General features: G+C 36.9%; 1 protein-coding gene across 6 annotated transcripts in view; it reads right to left on the bottom strand.

Moving 5' to 3' along the window:
- Positions 1–21404, bottom strand: part of TENM2 (teneurin transmembrane protein 2) — a 1351165-nt gene that overhangs the window by 54625 nt on the left and 1275136 nt on the right. For all 6 annotated transcript variants that reach the window (XM_003756806.2, XM_031949416.1, XM_003756801.2 and 3 more), the window contains one exon: positions 3816–4026. In XM_003756806.2, coding sequence (XP_003756854.1) covers positions 3816–4026 — 211 coding nt within the window. The remainder of the gene's footprint in view (positions 1–3815; positions 4027–21404) is intronic.

Below are 21404 nucleotides of genomic sequence, written 5' to 3'. Positions count from 1 at the left end.
ACATCCATTGTCACTAGTCTCCAACTTGGTGACTGCTGCTGTATAAAATCCCACGAACCTGGGGAGAGGTTTCAATGTCCCTCTAAAGTCCACAGAGGGGAAAGGGAGCTTTCTTCTCCCACATAAGTTTTTTTTTTTTTTTAAACTTCACAAAGAAGTAGAATAATAAAGAACCCTCATTTCTGAACTGACCCTAGAATATTAGACAGGTCCGCAGCTGTCTCCTTGGCTTTCATAGGCGCTGGGCAATTTGGCAAAGGCAAAGAGATTCTCGACCCTCAAGGTTCCTGGATGGGATCCCAATTTCTGGACTGGGGAATCGAGCCGACTCATTCTTTGCCAAAACCATGTCAAAGTCTGCGTGAATTTTGGAATCTGCTCATTCCTGCAATTCCCGGTGCCCCAGAAAGCTGAAGGGATGCTGTCTGGGAGCCCCTCTCTCTGTATTAGCAACACCCCCACTGTTGTTTTACAGACCTTTTTAGTATCTCAGGAATGTTTAGAATGCTCCCATTGACAGTTCTAATTGTCTGCTACTGGCTGAATAACAAATGAATTCCCATTTTTAGCTTGTTCCAACTGCATTGATAGAGTCTCCTGGTAGTAGAAAACTAATTTGTGAAAATAATCCTGTTGTGCAATCTAGCTTTCTTGTCTTTTGGTAGATCAAGATTTTTTTTAGGTCTGACCAGACACTATTTTAAAAATCAGCAATGTGTGTTAATGACCCTATGATAAATAGTACGCACAGTGGGATATCAAAATCCATGGGCATTCACATTTCATATCTATCTTCTTTTTTATTAGGTCTTCTCCATACAGGTTTTGGTACCACACACTTTCATAAAAGCCACAGAAATAAAACAGATTGAGTTTCATGTGATTTCTAAGCCATGTTTTTTTAATTCTTCATTATTTCTGGCTTTCTATCTTTTATCTAAGCAGCCAATTTACAGAATAAGATTCAGCAAGACATTCTAACAGTTCATGTCTATTTATGATTATTGATGTGTAACAATTATCACATTATCTAGATAGTGAGATCTGCTATATAAATTATAGGGGTATATTCAAGGCATTTTAGTTATTTTTATACTCCATTATCTAGAGGAACGCCTTCTTAGAATTCTTGAAATAATTCCATTTTTACTCCTGGCATTGTCCTTCATTACTTGTCAGATAATAATGCACTGAAATTCACAGTTGTCCTGAACTTCAACCTATATCTAGAAGCAGCAGAACCAAAACATATCAAGGCTACTATAGAAAGGCATTACACTTCAAGCAGAAATGGGACTAAGTAACCTCTAAAGTCTCTTACAACCCTAAGACTGTATGCCCAAATACTGCCTCCCCCCCCAAAGCATCATTTCAATTTTGGTAGTTCTAATTATTGCTATTTTGGTTCCAGATTCAATCATCTATTTCTTGAGAGCAACATTAGTTTGTCCTGAGGATGAAGGACTACTGGTACCCACTTAAGACTTTAGAGGTAACTAATCTGTTACCCAAATCATCCTTCTAGCTCACTGTACCTTTGTCATGGGCTTCTCATTTCTGAAGATAAAGGCTTATCTCAATCACAAATGTTAAATAAGAAAAAATGGAATGAAGGTGAATCAAAGGGTGAATAAACGCTGTCAAGGGCAGCTAGCTGCTACAGTGGCTAGAGTATCAGGCCTGGAGTTAGGAAGACTCATGTTCCTCAGTTCAAATCTGGCCTCAGATACTTACTAGCTGTGTGACATTGGACCAGTCACTTAACCCTATTTACCTCAGTTTCCTTATCTATAACAAATGATCTGGAGAAAGAAATGGAAAAATTTGCCAAGTAAACCTGAAATAGGATCACAAAGATTCCAACATGATTGAATAAAAATATCAAATGAAAGTTGCCTAGGAAATGATTCTCTGTTGCCAGAATTATCTCTAAGTACAGGCTGAATGGGTACATACATATTACAGGTACATTTTTTAAAGTCACATGGAAAGACAGATAGTTCAGGAAAAGTCCCAATGATTTTCATTTTTACAGTCTACCTTCATCATTGACTAGGAATAGATGCTGAATCCCTTTCCTAAGTTTAAGATTATACAGAGAAAAGAAACAATTATTTGACTAAGAAATTTAACTTTACAGGTTTGAGGCTTCTACTACAAATCTCTTGGTCTTGCAATCATTATAGAAACACAACTCAAGAAAAATACTGGAAATCTTACTAAGAAGATTTTTAGGACATCAAAATAGTTTGGGAAACAAGAAACTAATGATTATATCTACCTTTAAGTCCAAAAATATATGGACTTTATTTCAGTCCTAAAAGGCAAACTTCAAAATAAGAATGCAAATGCAAATACATTTCAGGACATTTGACCTCAGAGTGCTTGGAATTCACTTTAATTTGTTCACACTTAAAAAGATGGATTTGGAATTAAGGGTTTGGGATCTTATGCCAGCTCAGCATATGTAACCTGTCCAGGGTCATGAGGTAGTAAATGATAGAAATGGGATTTAAATAAGGACCTTTCAGGCCAAATCCATCATTTTTTGTACCACTACCCACAGTCATATCCTCATTGAAGGAAACAAAGTAGAAACTTACTGGCTGAATGGAAGGAATAGACTTAAAGAATATATATGAAAGAGGCTTTTTTTTTTAAAGAGGAGATAAATATAACAGGGTAAATCCTTCTGATAACTTACACATTTTTTCCTCTAAATAACCTAAAGATTTTTTTAAAAATGATATAACATATGCAAAATGCTTAGCAAACCTTACAGAAGACAGACCACTGGACTTGAAGTCATAAAGTCCTAGGTTAAAAATCTACCTTTTGGTCCTAGGCAAGTCATTCAATCATTATCTGCCTCAGTTTACTGATCTGAAAAATGAGGATAATAACAGCACATATGCTCCAGGTCTGTTGTAAGGATAAACTGAGATAATATTTATAAAGAGCTTTATAAACCTTAAATTCTTACATAACAGTTCTTATTTTTAATTGATCTTCTCATTTTTCTTAAAATTCTATCTAAGAAAGAAAGAAGGAAAAATTTCCCCCATTTTACAGACAGGATGGAGGTGACTTGTTCAAGATTACACTAGTTAATGACATAGATAAGACAAGAATCCCAAGTCCTGAGTTCTGGCCCAGTAGTCTCATTACTTGGCTTGTGCTCTTGAAATTAATCCTGAATCTGCTTCTATAGCATTCATAAAATTTAAATTAACAAAAGAGAATAAAAGAGAGAGAGAGAGAGAGAGAGAGAGAGAGAGAGAAAGAAACCTGACCTTATGTCATTATGTCAGAAATGAAATGGTTTGAAACAATGAATAAATAAGAAAATAAGATTCCAAATACCAATAGTGACAATAGCTCTCCATGCTTCCAAAACGAATAGATAAATTAAAAATCAGCTGACCATTTTGAAATGTTTAGTATCTGATTTCTATAGCTTTTCTGAAAAACATTTCATAAAACCTAATGGGCTGTTTCCCCCAATTTTCACTGTTTCCCATTCCAGATATCTGTTGAGTTGAAGGCCAAATGGTTATGTAGAGAACAGGGCTCCACCCTGGGGAAAACCTGCCCAGCCTAACCTCAAGTAATGAAGACAGTCTTAATGGGCCACGACAGGGGGTCCTCAGTGGGACTGCCTCTGTGCCAAGAGAGAATATGGAGTAATTGAAAACAATGTTTCCTGTTCAAAGATGAATGGAATCACAATGACAAGTGTCCAACCTTGCTGTCATGACAGGTTCAAGGGGGGTGGGCAAGGAAGGAGAGAGTGATGCTATGTATTGGGAAGCTACCTGCTGTTGAAGGGGTTGTCTCCAGGAATGATATGGGTGCTGTCTTTTCCCACTAAGAGTTTGATACGGTCATAGAAAGACTTTACAGCTGGCAAGCCTGTCTGACCCTGCTGAATGATGTCAAGAGGGTCTCGGGATCCTCGGCAGAGCAGGCTGTTGTGACAAGTTGACTGGAGACAGCAGTCAGGGTCCAAGCAGTCCACCAGGCCATCTGGAATGACAGAGGCAAAACCAGAGTCAGTTAATTTACTCAATGACCTTGTTGTCATTAAAAGAGCCTTTACTAAGTCTTTATTATTATTATTATGGCACTGCCTAAAATAAACCAAAAATTAAAAATACTTCATATGAATGTCTCAGCTACAGGTGTTAAAAGGAAAAAATCACAAATGATGGAACTCTGCTTATTTCTCAAACTTCAACAGTAAACAAGAGTTTCCCCATCTCCCTCTACACACTTAGCAAGTTACTAATAAAATTGAATAATATGTGAGAAAATCAAATCCATTCTACTGGAGGAATCCTGAGGAGTGGTGAAATGGTTGAATTGAGCAGTTAGCTGGAAAATTCTGAATTGTCAGGATTTGGCTATTAAACCCTTCATATACCTCCAATGGGTGTGTTTCTTTTAATAGTTACATTAAATTTTAATTTTATTGCTAAACATTTGGATTTTATATTTCTTTCCTGTTTTTGCATTCCTTTTATCTTTCTTTTGTATCCTTAGCACTTATTACAGTGTTTGGCACTTAGTAAGAGATATAGTAAGCACTTAATAAATGCTTGTTGATTGACTAATTGAAGTATATCTTTCATGTCTTAAAGAATCATTCCTTATGACAAAGACTTTAAAAAAAAAGAAAAAAGAGGACAAAAATAGATTCAGAAAAACTAATCAACATAGCAAATGATTCTGACAGGATATGTAATATTTCATATCTGTATTCCTTCATTTCTGTAAGGAAGGGAGAGAGAGACATTTTCTCATCTCTTTTTTGGGGAGTGGGATTTCTAAGGGATGAATTCCCTCTCGCCTCCTTTAAGATCCAAAGGCTCTATTAATGGCATTGGAAAGTAGAGTAGCCCAGGTTTTTCTAGAGTTCTCCCTTTAAAATTGGCTCATTATACTAAGAGCTTATTGGTCAAACACAGCCTTGCTGAGCTACTGGTCTCAGACAGCAAGCTGCTTGTTATCTAGCAAATTTAATACTAAGGCATTTTTGGCCTAATTAACATTGTAGGAACTTGCACTAGAACCTTGAGTAGCAGTGAATTGACAAACATGTGCATTAGTCTGTTGAATCATAGACCAGGCTATGCGTTTTAAATGAATTCTAACATAATTCTTTGGCATTACCCTTTTCATTTGGTTTCACTAATGAAATTGAAATATGTAATTTCACTGAAGTTCCACTGTAATTTAGCAATTAATGTACAATTATTTTAAAACATTACCTTCTTTTTAGCAAACAAACAAATTAGGAGGTTGCATGTTTTGACTAGTTTTAAATGATTAAAACTAGCCCCTCATTTTCCACATGGCCAAATGTTTTTTACGTGTCTTGGAATACATTTAGATTTGTAAAATTTCTGAGATGGGAGGAGGAAAGGAGGAAGAGCAGCGTGCAGGATTGCTTCAACTTAGAGACTTTTCAAATCAAGTATCTGAACATCTAAGCCGGGAGCACTGATGGAACCTGCTAAATCCCTGGAGCCCAGCAGCATCCAAAAACATGAGATAACAATGGAGAATTGTCGTCTTACAGCTGATAATGTGGAGATACTTTATTTCTGATCCATGGTTAGATAGGTAAATAGATTTATACTGCTTGGAGGAGAGGGGAGCACAGCAGCAGAAAGAAGAAGAAGACTAAGAGGAGGAGGAAGAAAAGAAATAGGAGAGAGATATACAGGAACAGAGATGGAAGATTAGTAAGAGGAAGGAAAGGGTGGAATAAGGAGAAGAGGAAGAAAAGGAAGAGGATTAAGAGGAGATGGAGACAGAAGAGGAATAAGGAAAAGAAGGAAGAATAAGGAGGAAGGGAGAAGAGGGTGAAGAATGATAGAGGAGGAGGAAGAAGAAAAAAGAAAAAGAAAACCTACAGCATTTTGCATCTAACATTAGCTCCTGTGGACTGTCCTTAGCTAGACAGAAGGAACCTACAATTGAAATGACTGCTTCTGATTTAAAAATAACCTGCTGAGATATGTTGGCACTGTTTCATTCAGCATCCACAGAAACTTCTTAAGTTAGAAGAACTCCATTGTTGTTAGAGTTATAGATTTCTTTAAGGTCAGCGGCCTATTCCCATTAGGACCTCCATCCATCTTAGATGCCCTTTCCATCCTTAAGCTGGGAATTTTTTTCCCTCTAGTCCATTTACCACCCACTCTATATAATCAACATGAGGACATCATCGAGCTCAGATAATAACTCAAGACAGTTTTCCTATTAAGCTCTGAACCTTCCCCCCCTCCCAATGTCCTACTCTTTCTGGGTGTGTGACACCTTCAAAACTGTGAACTTAAAATTGCCCCACTGTTTAGTTTGTTCAATGCTTTTATTCAGGGGACTGTCAGTCAAGAGAAATGCTATCAACATAGCAGAAGCAAAAAATAGGATATAAATTACTCCCTTCTACAAATTTACATTTACCTGCTCAAGATATTGCACATTTTTGGTTATATCTGTTATTATGTGTGAGCATATGTTATGTCTGTAATGACCTCATCATGCAGCATGATTATGGGCTGCTGTCACTGAACACTTTTTGACGACACTGTGAACTTTAAATTGGCACACCAATCTCCCAGTGGCCTGTCAGTCATGAGAATCGCATCTTTATGCCAGCAAGCCCCCTTGGATATAGTCTGACATCGCAATCTTCAGTAAATTACCCTGTCACTGCCAATCTTGCAGTTATCTCGCAAACAATCAAGCAGGCAATCAAACTGTTCTGAATTGCCAGTTCAGGACCTGAGAGGCTAGAAACGTCTCCATTCAATAGCAGCAAGAAAGCTGCACAGTGCTCCTTTGACATTGGATGATTTATTTATTTCTTTTTCTTTCTTTCTCTCTCTTTTTTCTTTTTGGTACACATGCATGTAACAGTATTGGGGGAGGGGCTGTTTATACTTCTAATTTCTCACAAAGGACAAAACTTCAAGCTCACAGAAGGAATCCTCCACCACCCATCTTCCTATTCACCTAGGGCAACATACGAAGGCTTAATACTTTTCTTTTTACTTTGTCCCACTAAAAGCTATGAGGAGAAACATCAAGGTACTTTTTATGAGAACAGGAGCTAAATCACAGTGCTGGCTGGGATATGTCTGGTAAACAGCATGTGCTAATTGTAATGGCAATTTCAGAAAAATATGGAGTGGAAAAACTTACTAGGGATTAATTGAGAACATTCCTTTTTATTACATGTCAGAGAAAAACGGGAATATTTTAAAACAGATTTTAGGGCACAAAACTGAAATACAGTGATCAAACTGAACCACATGGAATCTTGAGGGAGAAGCATATCAGCACCTTGGACAGTGCTCTGCATGTAGCAGGCAGCTGTTTGTTGATGGATTCCTGGGTGACATACTTCCTCTGTTTAGGCTACTCATTTCTATCCATGTCATATCTTTTTTTTTCCCATTTCATAAAGCTGGAAGTGCCTTCAGAAGTCATTTATCCCTTTCCTTTCTTTCCCCTTCCCTCCCCTTCTTCTTCCCCTTTCCCTTTTCTTCCTGATGGATAGCTGCCTTATCTTCAGCTTTCCCTTTCATATACTGCATAGACTATAGTGGTAGATGCAATCAGCTAGAACGTGGGATATTTTTTAGTCTATTATTTCTGAATTCAGTTGTTGCTAGATATCTCATAGCTCTATCTTTCCACCTTAAATATTCACTTTCAGAGTTTTTTCAGTTTTGTGAAGTAGGATGGACAGCTCTGTAGTAAAAACCTGGCTCTGTCATGTAACATACCACTCTACCTTACCCTGAGTTGTTGCTGTTGTTTTACTATGAGCTTATCAATTACATTGTCCAGATTGAATGCCTGCAGGATGCTAGTCATAAATCTAGGGTCAGGCTTCTATAGAGAACAATGAAAGGAAGTTTCTTCTTGGCTTACAGGACTATGCCTTTTTTATGCTAGGAGAAAAGGGAACAAAAGGGATTTTGCCCCTCTGGAAACTCTACTTAGATGTATTATATCCTAAGGATTTTATCTAGCCTGCTTTAAATCAGTCATAATCAGAAGTCAGAGCAATGTAACAGCCAATATTGACTCCGGAGGGCTAATAAGGAAACACACCTTTTTCCTCTCAGTAGAAGGGTGGCCTATTGTGGGTGTGGAATGAGGCACGAGCTGTCACACATGCTTAATGTGTTTGCTTATTTATACTTTGTAACAAGGAAGGGTACTTATGGGAAGGAGGAGTAATGAGAGATGACAGCAATGTAAAAAAGGAGCATTAATAAAGGGAAGAGGAATCAGGATTCAGAATTATTATTCAAAATGATATTTTTTACTCCCACCCCCAGTTAGTATTTGAAATTTTTTGTTAAAATGTGTAGCAGTGTGTTTGCCGAATCAACCAGTCAACCAGACCATTGCCAGGTACGGGGAATGGGGAAGGGGTGAAAGGGAATAAGTACTTATTAATGGTTCTCTAGTAATAAGTACATCTGACTTGACTTTTGCTCTGATTTTGAAGAGTCAGGAAGCTACAAGAGGGAGAGCAAAATTGGAAAATCACAGGATCACAGCTCTAGAGTTGGACTAAACCTAAGAGATCATCTAGACCAATCCCTGCATTTTATAGATGGAGATTAAATGACTTGTTTAACTAGTCTCACACAGGTGGTGGGTGTCAGAAGCAAGATCTGAACTCAAGTGTTGTCTTCAAATCCAGTAACCTTTTTCATTGCAACACATAATGTTCACAACAAGTGGCTCCTCACATTTCCATAAACTTTTAGAACAAAGCTCTGGGTTTCTTGAATATTAAAGGTTATCTTTTCACTTTTGTAAGTACCAAAATGCAAAACAGAACAAATTGGCAAAAACTGATTCATTTCAGGTGGAATGGGAAGCTCTGCTGGTATCTGCTTCTAAACACTGCTATTTGGGGGCAGTTTGCCATAGACTCAAGGAACAGTTTTACAATCAGCCTTTGGCTGCAAGAACATGCTTCAGAGTTGGGAACCACCCACATGCAAGGATGCTTTCCCCTATATGGCAGAATCATACTTTTTTACATTTGACTTAACCTTCCATGCCTTCTACCTTCTCTCTTTCAGCTTCTTCTGGATATACTCCAGAAGATTTTTTTCTTCCAGCTGGCCTGGGAACAAGATGGAAGCTTTCATGTTTGTTGCTGTTGACTCAAATTAATGAAAGCATCTGCAAAAGTGGAATACCAAACACCCAGAGGATAAATTTGTTGTTTTTGTGAAAATTTTCAAGTCCAGTTAACAAAGAGAACAGGCAGGATCAGAGACTAAGGTGGAGTGACAGGAGGATAGAGGAGGGAGGAGGAAAGGATGAGGAGTAAGGACAGGAGGGATAGGAACAAAGCACTGGCTGTCATTTGTGGGAGAAGGATGAAAAAGAAAAAGGGACCACAGAACCAGTCTGGTCAAAGTATAAAAATATAGTCTACGGGAGGAAACCTGAGTAAGAATATCCAAAGGTATTTCTGAAATTGAATCAGCGACCTAGATAGGTTCCTGAGTTGAAGGAAAATTGGAAACTATTTGCAAACAGGTGGCACTAATGTTTACAGTGGAAGATCTAGTTTTAAGTAAGAAATTTATGCCCAAGTAGCAAAATTATATACAAAGCCATTATACCTGGGGCTATTCCTTATACCCAAGACTTTCTTACAAGTTAGACGTATGGCTAGGATAATTGAAAGTATTCTGATTTGATGTAACCAAGAAGTGAAAGGAACAGGCAATTCTGACTTGATTTAACTTGGCAATATGAGATTAGCTCTTCATTGCTTCTATTGGGTCTCCTGGAGTGCCAGCCCTTCAAAGCAATAGATTAGCTGACAAGGTGCTCATTTTGAAGGTTTCACCTAACATTAATATACCAGGTACTGATAGGTTTTACTTATCCCTTTCTCTCTTCCTCTTGTCTTGTCCCTCCCTCCTCTCTCTCTCTCCTCCTTCTGTCCTTCCTTCTCCCTCCCTCTTCCCTGTTGCCCTGTCTCTGCTCTTCCTTTTCAAGGGATCAACATTATTTTTTATTTTTAAATATTACAAGAAGTGAACTTGGGTTTGTATGATTCCTGGAATTTTTTCTATAAGTTATTATCTTCTATTTTTTGAATTCTTTTGTCAGTCTCTGAATTTCAGAGCCAGAGCTCTTAGCTTTATAATCCCTGAAGACTTTCTTGTGACCTAGCTGAGAGAGCTCATTCAAGTCCAACAAGAGGTTTAAAAGATGTTGGCCCCACTGAAAAGGTTCTCGCTTGGTTTTCCTGTTACCCCACGTTGTACTTGGGAAAGAAAGCAAAGACTGACTAGAAAAAAAAATTCTTTCTGGACAAGGGACAATCCCTGAATAGAAAGAAGATGACTCAGGTATGATTTCCATTTGTCACATGTAAGAAGAAAAGAAAAGAAAGTCACTTGATATCCTGAGACACCAGTATAGAAATTGGACAGATATTTTAAAAAAAAACTTTTTGTGTGATATAGTTGAATCTGGCTTTGCCTTGTCACCCTGAAGGTTACTATTTTTGGAAAATTTTTAATCAATAGAAGCTGATAGATTTGAGGTTTTTAGTATACAAGAGGTAAAATAGTTTGTCACCTAATATTTTGTGCTTTGGCTTCATTATTATATTTGTTGTTCAATGAGCATGACTTTAGAAGAAAGTAGAAGATGAATATGAAATTTTTTTGCCCTAGTATGGGGTATTTTCACGAACTACTTTTCACTTATTTTGTGAGTTTCAGAATAAAAAATCAATTAGAAATGTAATTTGTTTTTAGTATTTTATAGACAAAAGAAATTGTCAGAAATTAGTTATCATTTGCATTCTGCATATACTTCTACATATAGTATATGTGTGTGTCTCTATATATATTATATATGTATGCATGGATGGATGGATATATATGAGTGTGTATATATGTATATGTATGTGTGTGTGTGTGTGTGTGTGTGTGTATTATGTGAAAATATTCTGGTTATCTCCTCCTTTTGAAGGTAAGCTTATTCTAAAGAGGGGTGATTTCATTCATTGTTTTATACCTTCAGAGCTTAGCACAATGCCTAACATATAGGTACTTAATAAAAGCTTGTTTATTATTTATTGATAAGTTAAGATTCTTTTGGAAATCTGTCTTGGCTCTGAGGTTTCAAATACTGAACCTTTAAAATTTTTTTTTCCCTTAAAAATAATCTCTTCAGCTACTAAAAACATCTCTGGAATGTGTTACAATATCCAAAATTATGACTCAACTCAAAGTATTAACCAGTTAGAGGAAGAGAAGGAAGCAAGTGTTTACATAGTGCCTACTGTATTAAATGCTTTACAAATATTATCTCATTTGAGTTATAATAAGGCAAAGGCTGGTGATCCAGTTCTTAGAGGAAACAGCTAGCTTTAGTCTTGGAATAGACCTGATTACACCCTAACTCTGAGCCCATTTGACAAAATCATTTGTTGCCCAGACTTACCAAAAGCCTATTCCTAAGCCTGAGAAATTAATTCAAAGGAGATGTTCTTTTGATAAGATGTTAATGGCACTGTCTACATTCACAAAGAACAGAGTGGACAGAGGTCTCAGTATTTGCTAATTTTGAAGATCTTCACTGAGGGTGAAGGTGAGAATAAGGGGTAGAAGACAAGCAAATAGAGGGATATTCTATGTGCTATGAAATATCTGTGTTCTATAGCCTCCACCCAGGGCACCATCCCTATAACGTTTAGGGTAGGGCAATCTCTATTAAAATACAATAATGATGAGAAGCACTTGTGGTAGAGTGGATAGATCAGTACTCTTTAATCCTTTTTGTGTCATGTGCCTCTTTGACTGGTTAAGTCTAAGAACCCCTGCTCAGAATAATGTTTTTAACTATAAATAGGATCACAAAGGAAATTAACTGTATTTTAATAGAATTATCAACATATTAAAAGTTCAAATTTCAGAGACCCCTTTCCTCTGAAATGACCAGAGTTTAAGCAACGTGAAAATAGTAGTGGCCTTGGAGCCATAAAGATCTGAGCTCTATTCCTGTCTGTGAGTCCCTGTGCAAGTCACCCTAATTTCCTAGGCCCTTAGTACATAATACTAAAATTAATACTAAACACTTAACTAGTATTTAGTACTAAACTAATTAATTGCTTAATTAATAATTAATGCTAAAAGTTACAGAATAGGTGCCAGTGTGTATCTGTGGAGGGAGTTTCTTCCTTGGGAGTTTTCTACATGAACAAAATCATGGATCTGGAACAAGAGAAAATGATGATAATAGTAATAATTGCAAAAGCAAAATTTTTAAAAGAAAATTAAGATGTAATTTTTCAGCAGAGAGAAGACAAGATTCTTGGCAGCAAACTATATCTCCTCCTTAGAATTTAATAATTATCTTCTAATGTAACAGACAAACCTACCTACTTCTTAAAAAGGATCGCAGAATCATATTTATTATGTTTAGATATCCAAAAGACCTTAGAGGTCATCTACTCTTAGATTTAGAACGGAAGGGACTTTAAAGACTATCTAATCCAAACCCTTAACTTTTTGCAAATGGGAATAAAATTTTTGGATGTTAAAGGATTTGCCCAAGACTACACAGTAAGTTGCAAGGTCAGGATCCAAACTCAGATTTTTTTACTTCAAATCTATTACATTTTCCATTCTCCCATGTGAATTATAATTAATCATTTGTCCCTTACAAAGAATTACGAGGGACACATATTCATGCTAGTTTTTATCTCCCTTTCACCAGAACTATTTTTACTTTCAAACATTTTTGTTTGTTTCTATTCTATTTCTTCCTTCCCATCCCAGGTAGGTCCCTTGGGAATAACTCCATCTGACATACAATCTCTCTACTCCAAGCGAGTAGTGGCTGTGTCTGGTTCATCTCCCCCATGTTATCCCTGGGGAGTACTGTTTTTCAGCCACTGCTGCAGGCTGATGATTTCTATCTCGGTGTTGTTGTCACACCATTTTCTACTAGGACTACTGCCCCAACAGCCAGAGCAAAGGGAAGTTTCCATTTCAGAGCATTGCCTGCCTTCTTACTGATGAGGTATATTAAAAAAAAGACAACAAGCAGATAAAAGAAAACCTTCTGTCCTGTGTGATCACATTGTGTACTTGATGGCTCAGCAGGGAGCTAAGACAGTGACCCATTCAACAATTTGGAAAAGGAATGAGTGCTCACCCAGAAACTATCACAGCTAATTGTAGTAGAGACACCTGAAAGCACAAGGTGAGAACGGCCTCTTTATGCCCCAGGGAAACACCATAGCTACCAAGAAGGGGAAATAGGAAGATTAGCAAGAGAAAGAAGAAATTCAACAGACTTTCTAACTAGGATGGAGATCCAAAAAGAGAGGGGTAGGTGCTTTTCCTTACCACTGAACAAGGAGAGTCTGAGGAAGAAAAGAAACCAGTTAGAGGAGAAAGGAATGAACTCAATTTTAGCCTTGACTTTCTGCTGCACTTAGGTGCTTACCAGGATCTGGTGGCATTACCTCTGGTAGCTGTCCAACATTTAATAAGCTCCCACTTTGTTCCAGGCACTGTATTAAGTGCTCGGAATACAAAGGAAGGAAGAAACAGTCTCAGATCTTAAGATGCTCACATTCTAGTGGGATGGATGTTTTTGTCAATCCCTTGTCAGGCACAGTGTGATCTATAGGAAGGAAAAACCTGGAATTTCAGGTATCATGGAAAAGTTGGGCAAATTTTTCTGGGAAAGGAAATTTCCCAGAGCTGCTTAAATCATGTTACATAATTGGCTGCTTACTCTGCTATTCATTCATCTCATCATGATTTTGGGGATTATTGAAGAATGAAACTAGGAGAAAAGCAGTGATCTGTTTGCCCTTATAAGTAGATCTTTTGCATTTTTATTGATAACTTTTGATTTTATTAACTTTATTTATGAATGTATCATGCACTTCCTTTCCTATGAATCCACCTTTGCAATCAGAAAAGAAAAAAAAATTCAGTTCAGCAGAACTAATCAATGACACAAATGAGGTGATATATCTCAGCTGAGATGATATACAATGTTTCATACTTGTCATGTCATTCCCCCTTCTCTTCCAAGAAGAAGAGAGTTGCATTTTTTATTTCTTCTTTAGGGTCAAGCTTGGTCATTATAAATACATAGCAATATATTTCATTTTGTTTTTTTTTTTCATTTATATATATTCAAATATATTTATATTATATTCATTTATATATAATGTACATTTATATATAATAATATTATATTATATTCATTTATATTATACTCATTATAATTGCTTTACACACTGTTTTAATAGTTCTCTTGCTTTCCTTTGGCTAGGTTAATATATTATTAATTACATAACATATAATTAACCTTTCCAGGTTTCTCTGAATTCTTCATATGCATCTCTATTTAAAGTAATATTCGATCACATTTGTAAACCATCATTTACTTATTCATTTACCAGCCACTGGGCATTTGCTTTGTTCCTAATTCTTTGCTATTACAAAAAAGTACTACTATGAATATATTGTTATACTTACTGTCTTTGACTTCCTTGGCAATGTGATCTCTGGGCCAAATGATATTACAATTTAGTCATTTTTTAGCATAATTTTATATTGAAGTAGCACTTTGAAAAGGCTCTAGTCCTACTGGACACATATCTAAGGAAGTAAATTACAGAAAGGTTCCATATAATCTCCATACTGTGCCATCTGCTCTCCAGCCATAACCTTTATCAGCATCTAAGTAGAATCTTGGACTTCAAATGCTCATTCCCCTGGCTCTGATAAGTAAGCTTTTGTATTATTCTCTAAGCCACTTTCTAGCCATCTCAATGTCATACTAATCAGGTATATCTCTCCCTTGCTCTACCTTTTCAACATCTCTTTATGTATTGTCTTTCCCCACTAGAATATAAACTCCCTGAAAGTAGAAATTGTCTTGCTTGCTTATATTTGCATCTCCAACACTTAGGACAATGTCTGGTACAAAGTAAGTGTTAAATGAATGCTTTATCCATCCATCCATCCATCCATCCATCCATCTGTCTATTTGTCTGTCTTCCAAATTATTCATAGCACTATTTGGAAGAGTAAACATTGGAAACAAAGCAAGTATCTATTTTGGAAGAAATAACTGATAAAGTGGTATAGGAACATAAATGAATATTACTATGCCATAAGAAACTTAGGCCATAGACAAATTTAGGAAGATGTGTTTGAACTGTTGCAGAGCAAAGTAAGCAGAACCAAGGGAACAATATAGTGATTCTAATGATGTAATATAAAGAATTAAAACACTAAAAAAAGCCAAATTCCGAGTAACAGCAACAACCTCAGCCCCAGAAAACATTGTATATTTTATATGATATATTTCCCTTCTTTCATTAGAGAAGTAGATAACTATTCTTGTGGATGCTACATATGCTTTCAGATATGATCATTGTGTTAGATGGTTTTTCTTAATTGCTTTTTGCTACAAAACAAGGCTCAATGTAGGGGTTAGGTTTGGTTATATAGAAATAATTGTGATGTAAAAACAAAAGGCTTCAATAAAATCTATTTTTTTCTTCTTTGCAAAAGAAAAGGCTGTGGTGAATTTGCTGTCTACCAAACTTGAAGGAGGTTTGGCCCATCACTCATTCTCTCAATATATGTATATTATTTACTCTGAGCCCTTTATAGGAGCCCAAGTCATCAGAATCTTAAAATTCACAGGTCAAGATTCTATGGCAAAAAGATTTCCCAAGACACACAGATATCCCTGAGAAGTCGTACCAATCAAACCGCAGCTGCTTCTTGATCCGCTTGTCACCTCTTGAGAGGCAGAACTTCTCCCCCTGTCTCTGGCCATCAGACAGCTGGGTATTGTCACTCTTTTTATACAGCTGTCAGGTTCACAGAAATAAATGCCTGGTTCCCTGGAGTCCTCTCTAACCAAGTTCTCTATTTAGAACAAGTCCCTGATTAATAATAATAATAATACTAACATTTGATATAGCTATTCTAGATTCATTATATATTTTATGTTGCATAAAATGTGTTGCCATAGATTTGTCATATAACTATATAATATATAGCACTTATTATGTGCCAGGCACTGTGCCAAGTGGTATATTAATAATTGTTTTTCAGTTACTTCTGTGATGTCTGATTCTTTGTGACCCTATTGGTGGTTTTCTTGACAAAGATAGCAAAATGGTTCACCATTTCCTTCTCCAGCTTATTTTATAGATGAGGAAACTGAGGCAAACAAGGATGAAGTCACTTGCCAAGAATCATTCAGCTAGTAAGAGTTGGGGCCAGATTTGACTTCAGGAAGATGAATCTTCCTGACTTCAGGCCCAGCACTATGTCCCCTGCACCACCTAGTTGCCCCCAATAATAGTAATAGTTAACATTTACATAGTACTTACTATATGCCAGACACTGTGCTAAGGAGTTTGCAATTATTATCTCACTTGATTCTCACAAATATCCTTGGAGACAGGGTTATTTTTATCCTCGTTTTACAGATAAGGAAACTGAGGCAAACAGTGCTGAATTAACCTCATCTCTTTCTGACTTCAAGCTGGTGCTCTATACACTTGCTACCTAGCTGCCCCTATTTAGACATGATAGCATCTGATTCAGTAGCCACTGGTACTGAGAAAGTGGTATCTGACTTCTTTACCTATAATAGCTCACATTTATATAGGTCTTTAAAGCTTGCAAAGTGCTTTATAAATATGACTCACAATGACTCACAACTCACAATTACAACATTTATAGATATATAAATAATATTTATAAATATTAACATTACAAATTAAGTGGGTTCTATTGTTTAGATTTTTTTTTTACAGATGAGGAAACTGAAGCACAGAAAATTTAAGTGACTTGCTCACACAATTTGTAAGTGTCTGAGGCTAGATTTGATTTCAGAGCTTCCTGACTCCAAGTTTGGTTCTGGATCCACAGACTTCCACATTGGAAGAGATCAAAGGAGTCATAGACATATAAATAATCAGAAGGAGGCTTTCTTTCTGATAGGTTATTATTCTGAAATGGTTCCTGCCACCACCCTCACTGCTCCCCTCACCTCTTCACCCCAACCTGGCTAGTTTTACTATCATGAGTTATTCTATAGTGCACTGCATCAAGCTGAATGTGAATTACTACATGGTGTGCATCATTCCCCCAAAAGGTGTTCACTGTCCTAACAATGCAATAGAAAGAAGCCATGGACTTCTTATCTGAACTCTTATCTTGCATGAGTAGTATTTAGAGCAGCAGACTACAGAAAAAACCTTTCATTTGTCAGAAAGTCTAGGACACAATTTTTGTTTTTGTTTTACCTTTTCTCTGGGGAAGGGGGCTTATGAGGCAGCAGTATTAGATCCTCTCCTCTTGCCCTCTCACCTCTCCTTTCTCAATCCCTCTCCAATAACTTGGTACAGGGCTCAATAACCTGGAGATCTTCTTGGGTTACTTGGAAAGGGTACCCAAACTAAATGGTCCAGGCAACTTTGCAATCCTAGAAATCTGTTCTCCTGAAAGACTGTAGAATTTATCTTGTATTTATTTGTATATGTAGGGGCAGCTAGGTGGTACAGTGGATAGAGTACTGGATCTAGAGTCACTGAGTGACCCTGGGCATGTCACTTAACTCTATTTGTCTCAGTTTCCTCATCTGCAAAATGAGCTGGAGAAGGAAATGGCAAATCGCTCCAGTAACCTTGCCAAGAAAACCCCAAATGAGGTCATGAAGAATTAGAATTGACTGAAATAACCGAGCAACCACATATATGCATGGACCTATTGTGTACCCACACTCATGTGTATCTATACCCACAGGGGTTCGGGAACTCTAGCACTTCTGGTGTCAGGACTGGCTGAGGTCTTTTCAGGGCTGCTCAGATACTTGGGGTGTTCACCTGATTCCCCAACTCACATCTGTGGCTCCAAGAAGCTGTTGTGTGCATAGCAGCCACATTCTAGTAGACCTTTTTGGCAGAGTTAGAGGGATTTCTATCCCAAGCTTTGAAGAATTTCCCCTTTGGAATGGGCAGATGAGAACAATTTATTCCAACGGTCATGAAATAAGTTGAAGCAGGTATTGTAGAGTGCTTAGAGCTTAGCCAGAAAGCAAAGATGTCAAGGTTATTCACTGCATCCCCAGCATCTCTCCCTTCTGGAAGATCTATCCCGTCTCCTCCCCCTTTCTCCACCCTGGGGAAACCCCTTGACTTTTGTCCTGCTACTAGACTTGAATGGCTCAGGAGGAGAGATTGAAGCTCTTGACTTGGTGAACTCTGCCTCATTTAAACCCAACTCCATGATGTTATTGATCCTCTTTGAAAATGAAGGATGAATAATAATAGCAATACACAAATATGTAGATCTATGTGTGTGTGTATATATATATATATATATATATATATATACACACACACACACACACACACTTAGTAGAACTACTGCTACTAAGCACTTTACAAATATTATTTCATTTGATTCTCAAAAAAACTCTGCAAGCTAGATACTATTTTTATTCTACAGTTGATGAAATTAAAGCAGACAGTTTAAGTGACTCGGCCAGAGTCACACAACTAGAAAGTATCAGTTCTTCCTGAATCCAATCCAAGTGCCATCTAGAATGTGTATATATGGATGTATAGATTTACATAAATATATAGATGTCTATGTGTGTATTTGCATACATACCTCTATATCTATTTATCTATCTCTATAGATATATACAGATATAGATATATACCAATAGATATTTACATCTATAGATATATAGATTTTAAAAGTAAAAAGTTGACTATTTGGATGGAGTAGATAAGTTATACCCAGAAACAAATGAACATAGCAGATATATAGTTTTATATATCCATGTCTATCTGTCTATCTAATAGAATGTGAAGTGCTCAACAGGGAGAACTATTTCTTTTTTCCTATGGATCCCCAATACTTAACATAATACCTGGCATATAGTCTACATTTAATCAATACTTGTTGATCAATTAATTGGTAATTAGATACACTTCTCAAACAAAATAGGACCTGAAATCATAATAATGTTAAATGAAGACTGAGAGGAAGCACAAGCAATTAAAACCAGAACTCTGGAGACTACTTTGATCTTTCCTTGACTTAAACCTTGGTACATAGATTCATTTTGGTCCAGCCTCGTTCCGATCCCTGGGGGCTCTCGGTTTTGTAAATTGAAAGGCAAGGAAACATAATACTACTCATGACATGCTGTGGTGAATAGTGGGTTATTTAAAGTCTAGATGTTCCAGTTTCTTTAGATAAGCCCCCCTCAGCCTCGAAAGACCCATAAGTACTTTCTGCTACAAATGTACTTGAAATCCCCAAATGGGGTATTCCCCTGCCCTGCATTTTCTTTCTCCCATGCTATTTAGAAGGACAAAATACCTCTGGCTGTAGGGGATGGGAGCAGGGGGCTGGAAGATGGGCTTGCTGCAAGATCTTGTGTATGAACTAACTCATTATATATTCAGAATAATATCTGACCATCTTACCTACCCCCACTTCCAACAAATTTCAGTGGCTCCCTATTAGGATTAAATTTAATTGTCTCTATTAAGCCTATGAAGCTCTTCACCACCTCTTAAAGCCTCCCTTTTATATTTCTAATTTTCTTATCCTTTCTCCTCTCCACATGCTTCTCAGTCTAACTATACTGGCCTACCTGCAGATACCTGCACATGAAGCTCCATCTCCAGTCCTTTGTACTAAATTTCTCTCATGCTCAGCATGCTCTCCATCCTGATCCCTGCTTCTTAGACTCCTTGGTTTGTTTTAAGATTCAACTCCAGTTCTATTTCCTGCAGGAGGCCTTTCCCAACCCCTTCTATTGCTTCTGCCCTCTCTTTGAAGGTTATCTTCCATCATTTACTGTGTGTGTTTTGTATGTACTGATATATGTATACATATTGTCTTCTACATTAAAATGTTAGCTCCTTGAGGTCAGGGACCATTTTGCATTTTCTTTGAATCCCAGCTCTTAGAACAATGGTTCGCACATTGTAAATTAGTTCTTAATAAATGCTGATTGATCATGCTAATGATAATAGCTAACCTTTACATAGCCTGTTTACAATTGCAAAACTCTTCACATACATTATCTCATTGGAAGTAAGAACATGCAGAGCAGAGTGAAAATACTTAGATTCTGATTCCACAGGGCAGGTGGAAACACATGTGGACCTTCCGCATTGCCGGCATTAGATGGTAATTTCAACTTATAGTATATGTTATTTTGATGAAATTGGTTTAATGTTAACTGAATCCACCTGGTGACATGAACTGGCCCAGGATCAGTGACATGCAGGACTGGAATTCACATAAGTCTTATGATCCATTTCCATCTCTCTAAGTGGATTTCAATGGAACTCATGCCAAATTGATACCTATCTAGTTTTTTTTTTTTTTTTTTTTAAGACAGTTAGCTTTTCAATGGATATAGTCTATAAGGTTCCTAAGATACCTAAAGACATATTCCTGGGAGATAGAGAGACTGAAATGAGGCAAGGTTTTTGAATAGACCAGGTATGCACTGGCAATAATAATGGAAATAACTAGCATTTATAAAATACTTTAAGATTTGTCAAACACTCACCTATTGTGGCATTTGATTCATACAACAACCTTGTTAGTGGGTCCTATTATTATCGTTATCTTATAGATGAGGAAACCAGGGAAATTTGATCAGGATCCCATTTTTTGCAAGTTATGTAAGGCAGGATTTGACAGGTCTTACTATTCCCAAGTCTAGCATTCTATTCCCTTACCACATAGTATAATCCATGGTCTCTCTTATGACATGGAATTTAAGAACTAACCCCATTTTCCTTGCAGGTTGAAAACCCTGGAAAGGTATTATGCTGCTGTCTGTGCAAAGATACTAGCCAAGCCAAGTAACAAAAGGAGCTGAAATTAATTTTTAAAATGTTACCTTTCTACCACCTGTTAAATCTGTGTTTCTAATCCTTTAATTCCTTAAAATAAATCCTCAATGATTTAAATTATTGTACAATTCCTTTTTTTTTGGGATTATACATTTTAATCACAATTATATGATGAAATTTGATTTGTTACCTAATCAGTAAAAAATATAATTCCCCAAGTGATGCTTAATAACCATTTAAACTACTAAGGGCCTGCTTAGAAAGGGGAATAAGATTGAAGGTGCCACATTAAGTAAACTCATGTACTCCAAGCATCTTTTAACAAGTAAGTTTAATGGCTGAGAAATGAGCTACAAAGGATTTTCTGGAGAAGAATCATCTCATTTAGGGAGGCTTTTCTAGGCTTCTTTTTCTGAAATAGCTTTAAAACAACACTGATCCTGTGTTC

The sequence above is a fragment of the Sarcophilus harrisii genome, chromosome 2 (genome assembly GCF_902635505.1).
Source record: "Sarcophilus harrisii chromosome 2, mSarHar1.11, whole genome shotgun sequence".
Classification (NCBI taxonomy): Eukaryota; Metazoa; Chordata; class Mammalia; order Dasyuromorphia; family Dasyuridae; genus Sarcophilus; species Sarcophilus harrisii.
Note: the sequence above shows the minus strand (reverse complement) of the source record. Positions and strands in the feature narration are given on the sequence as shown.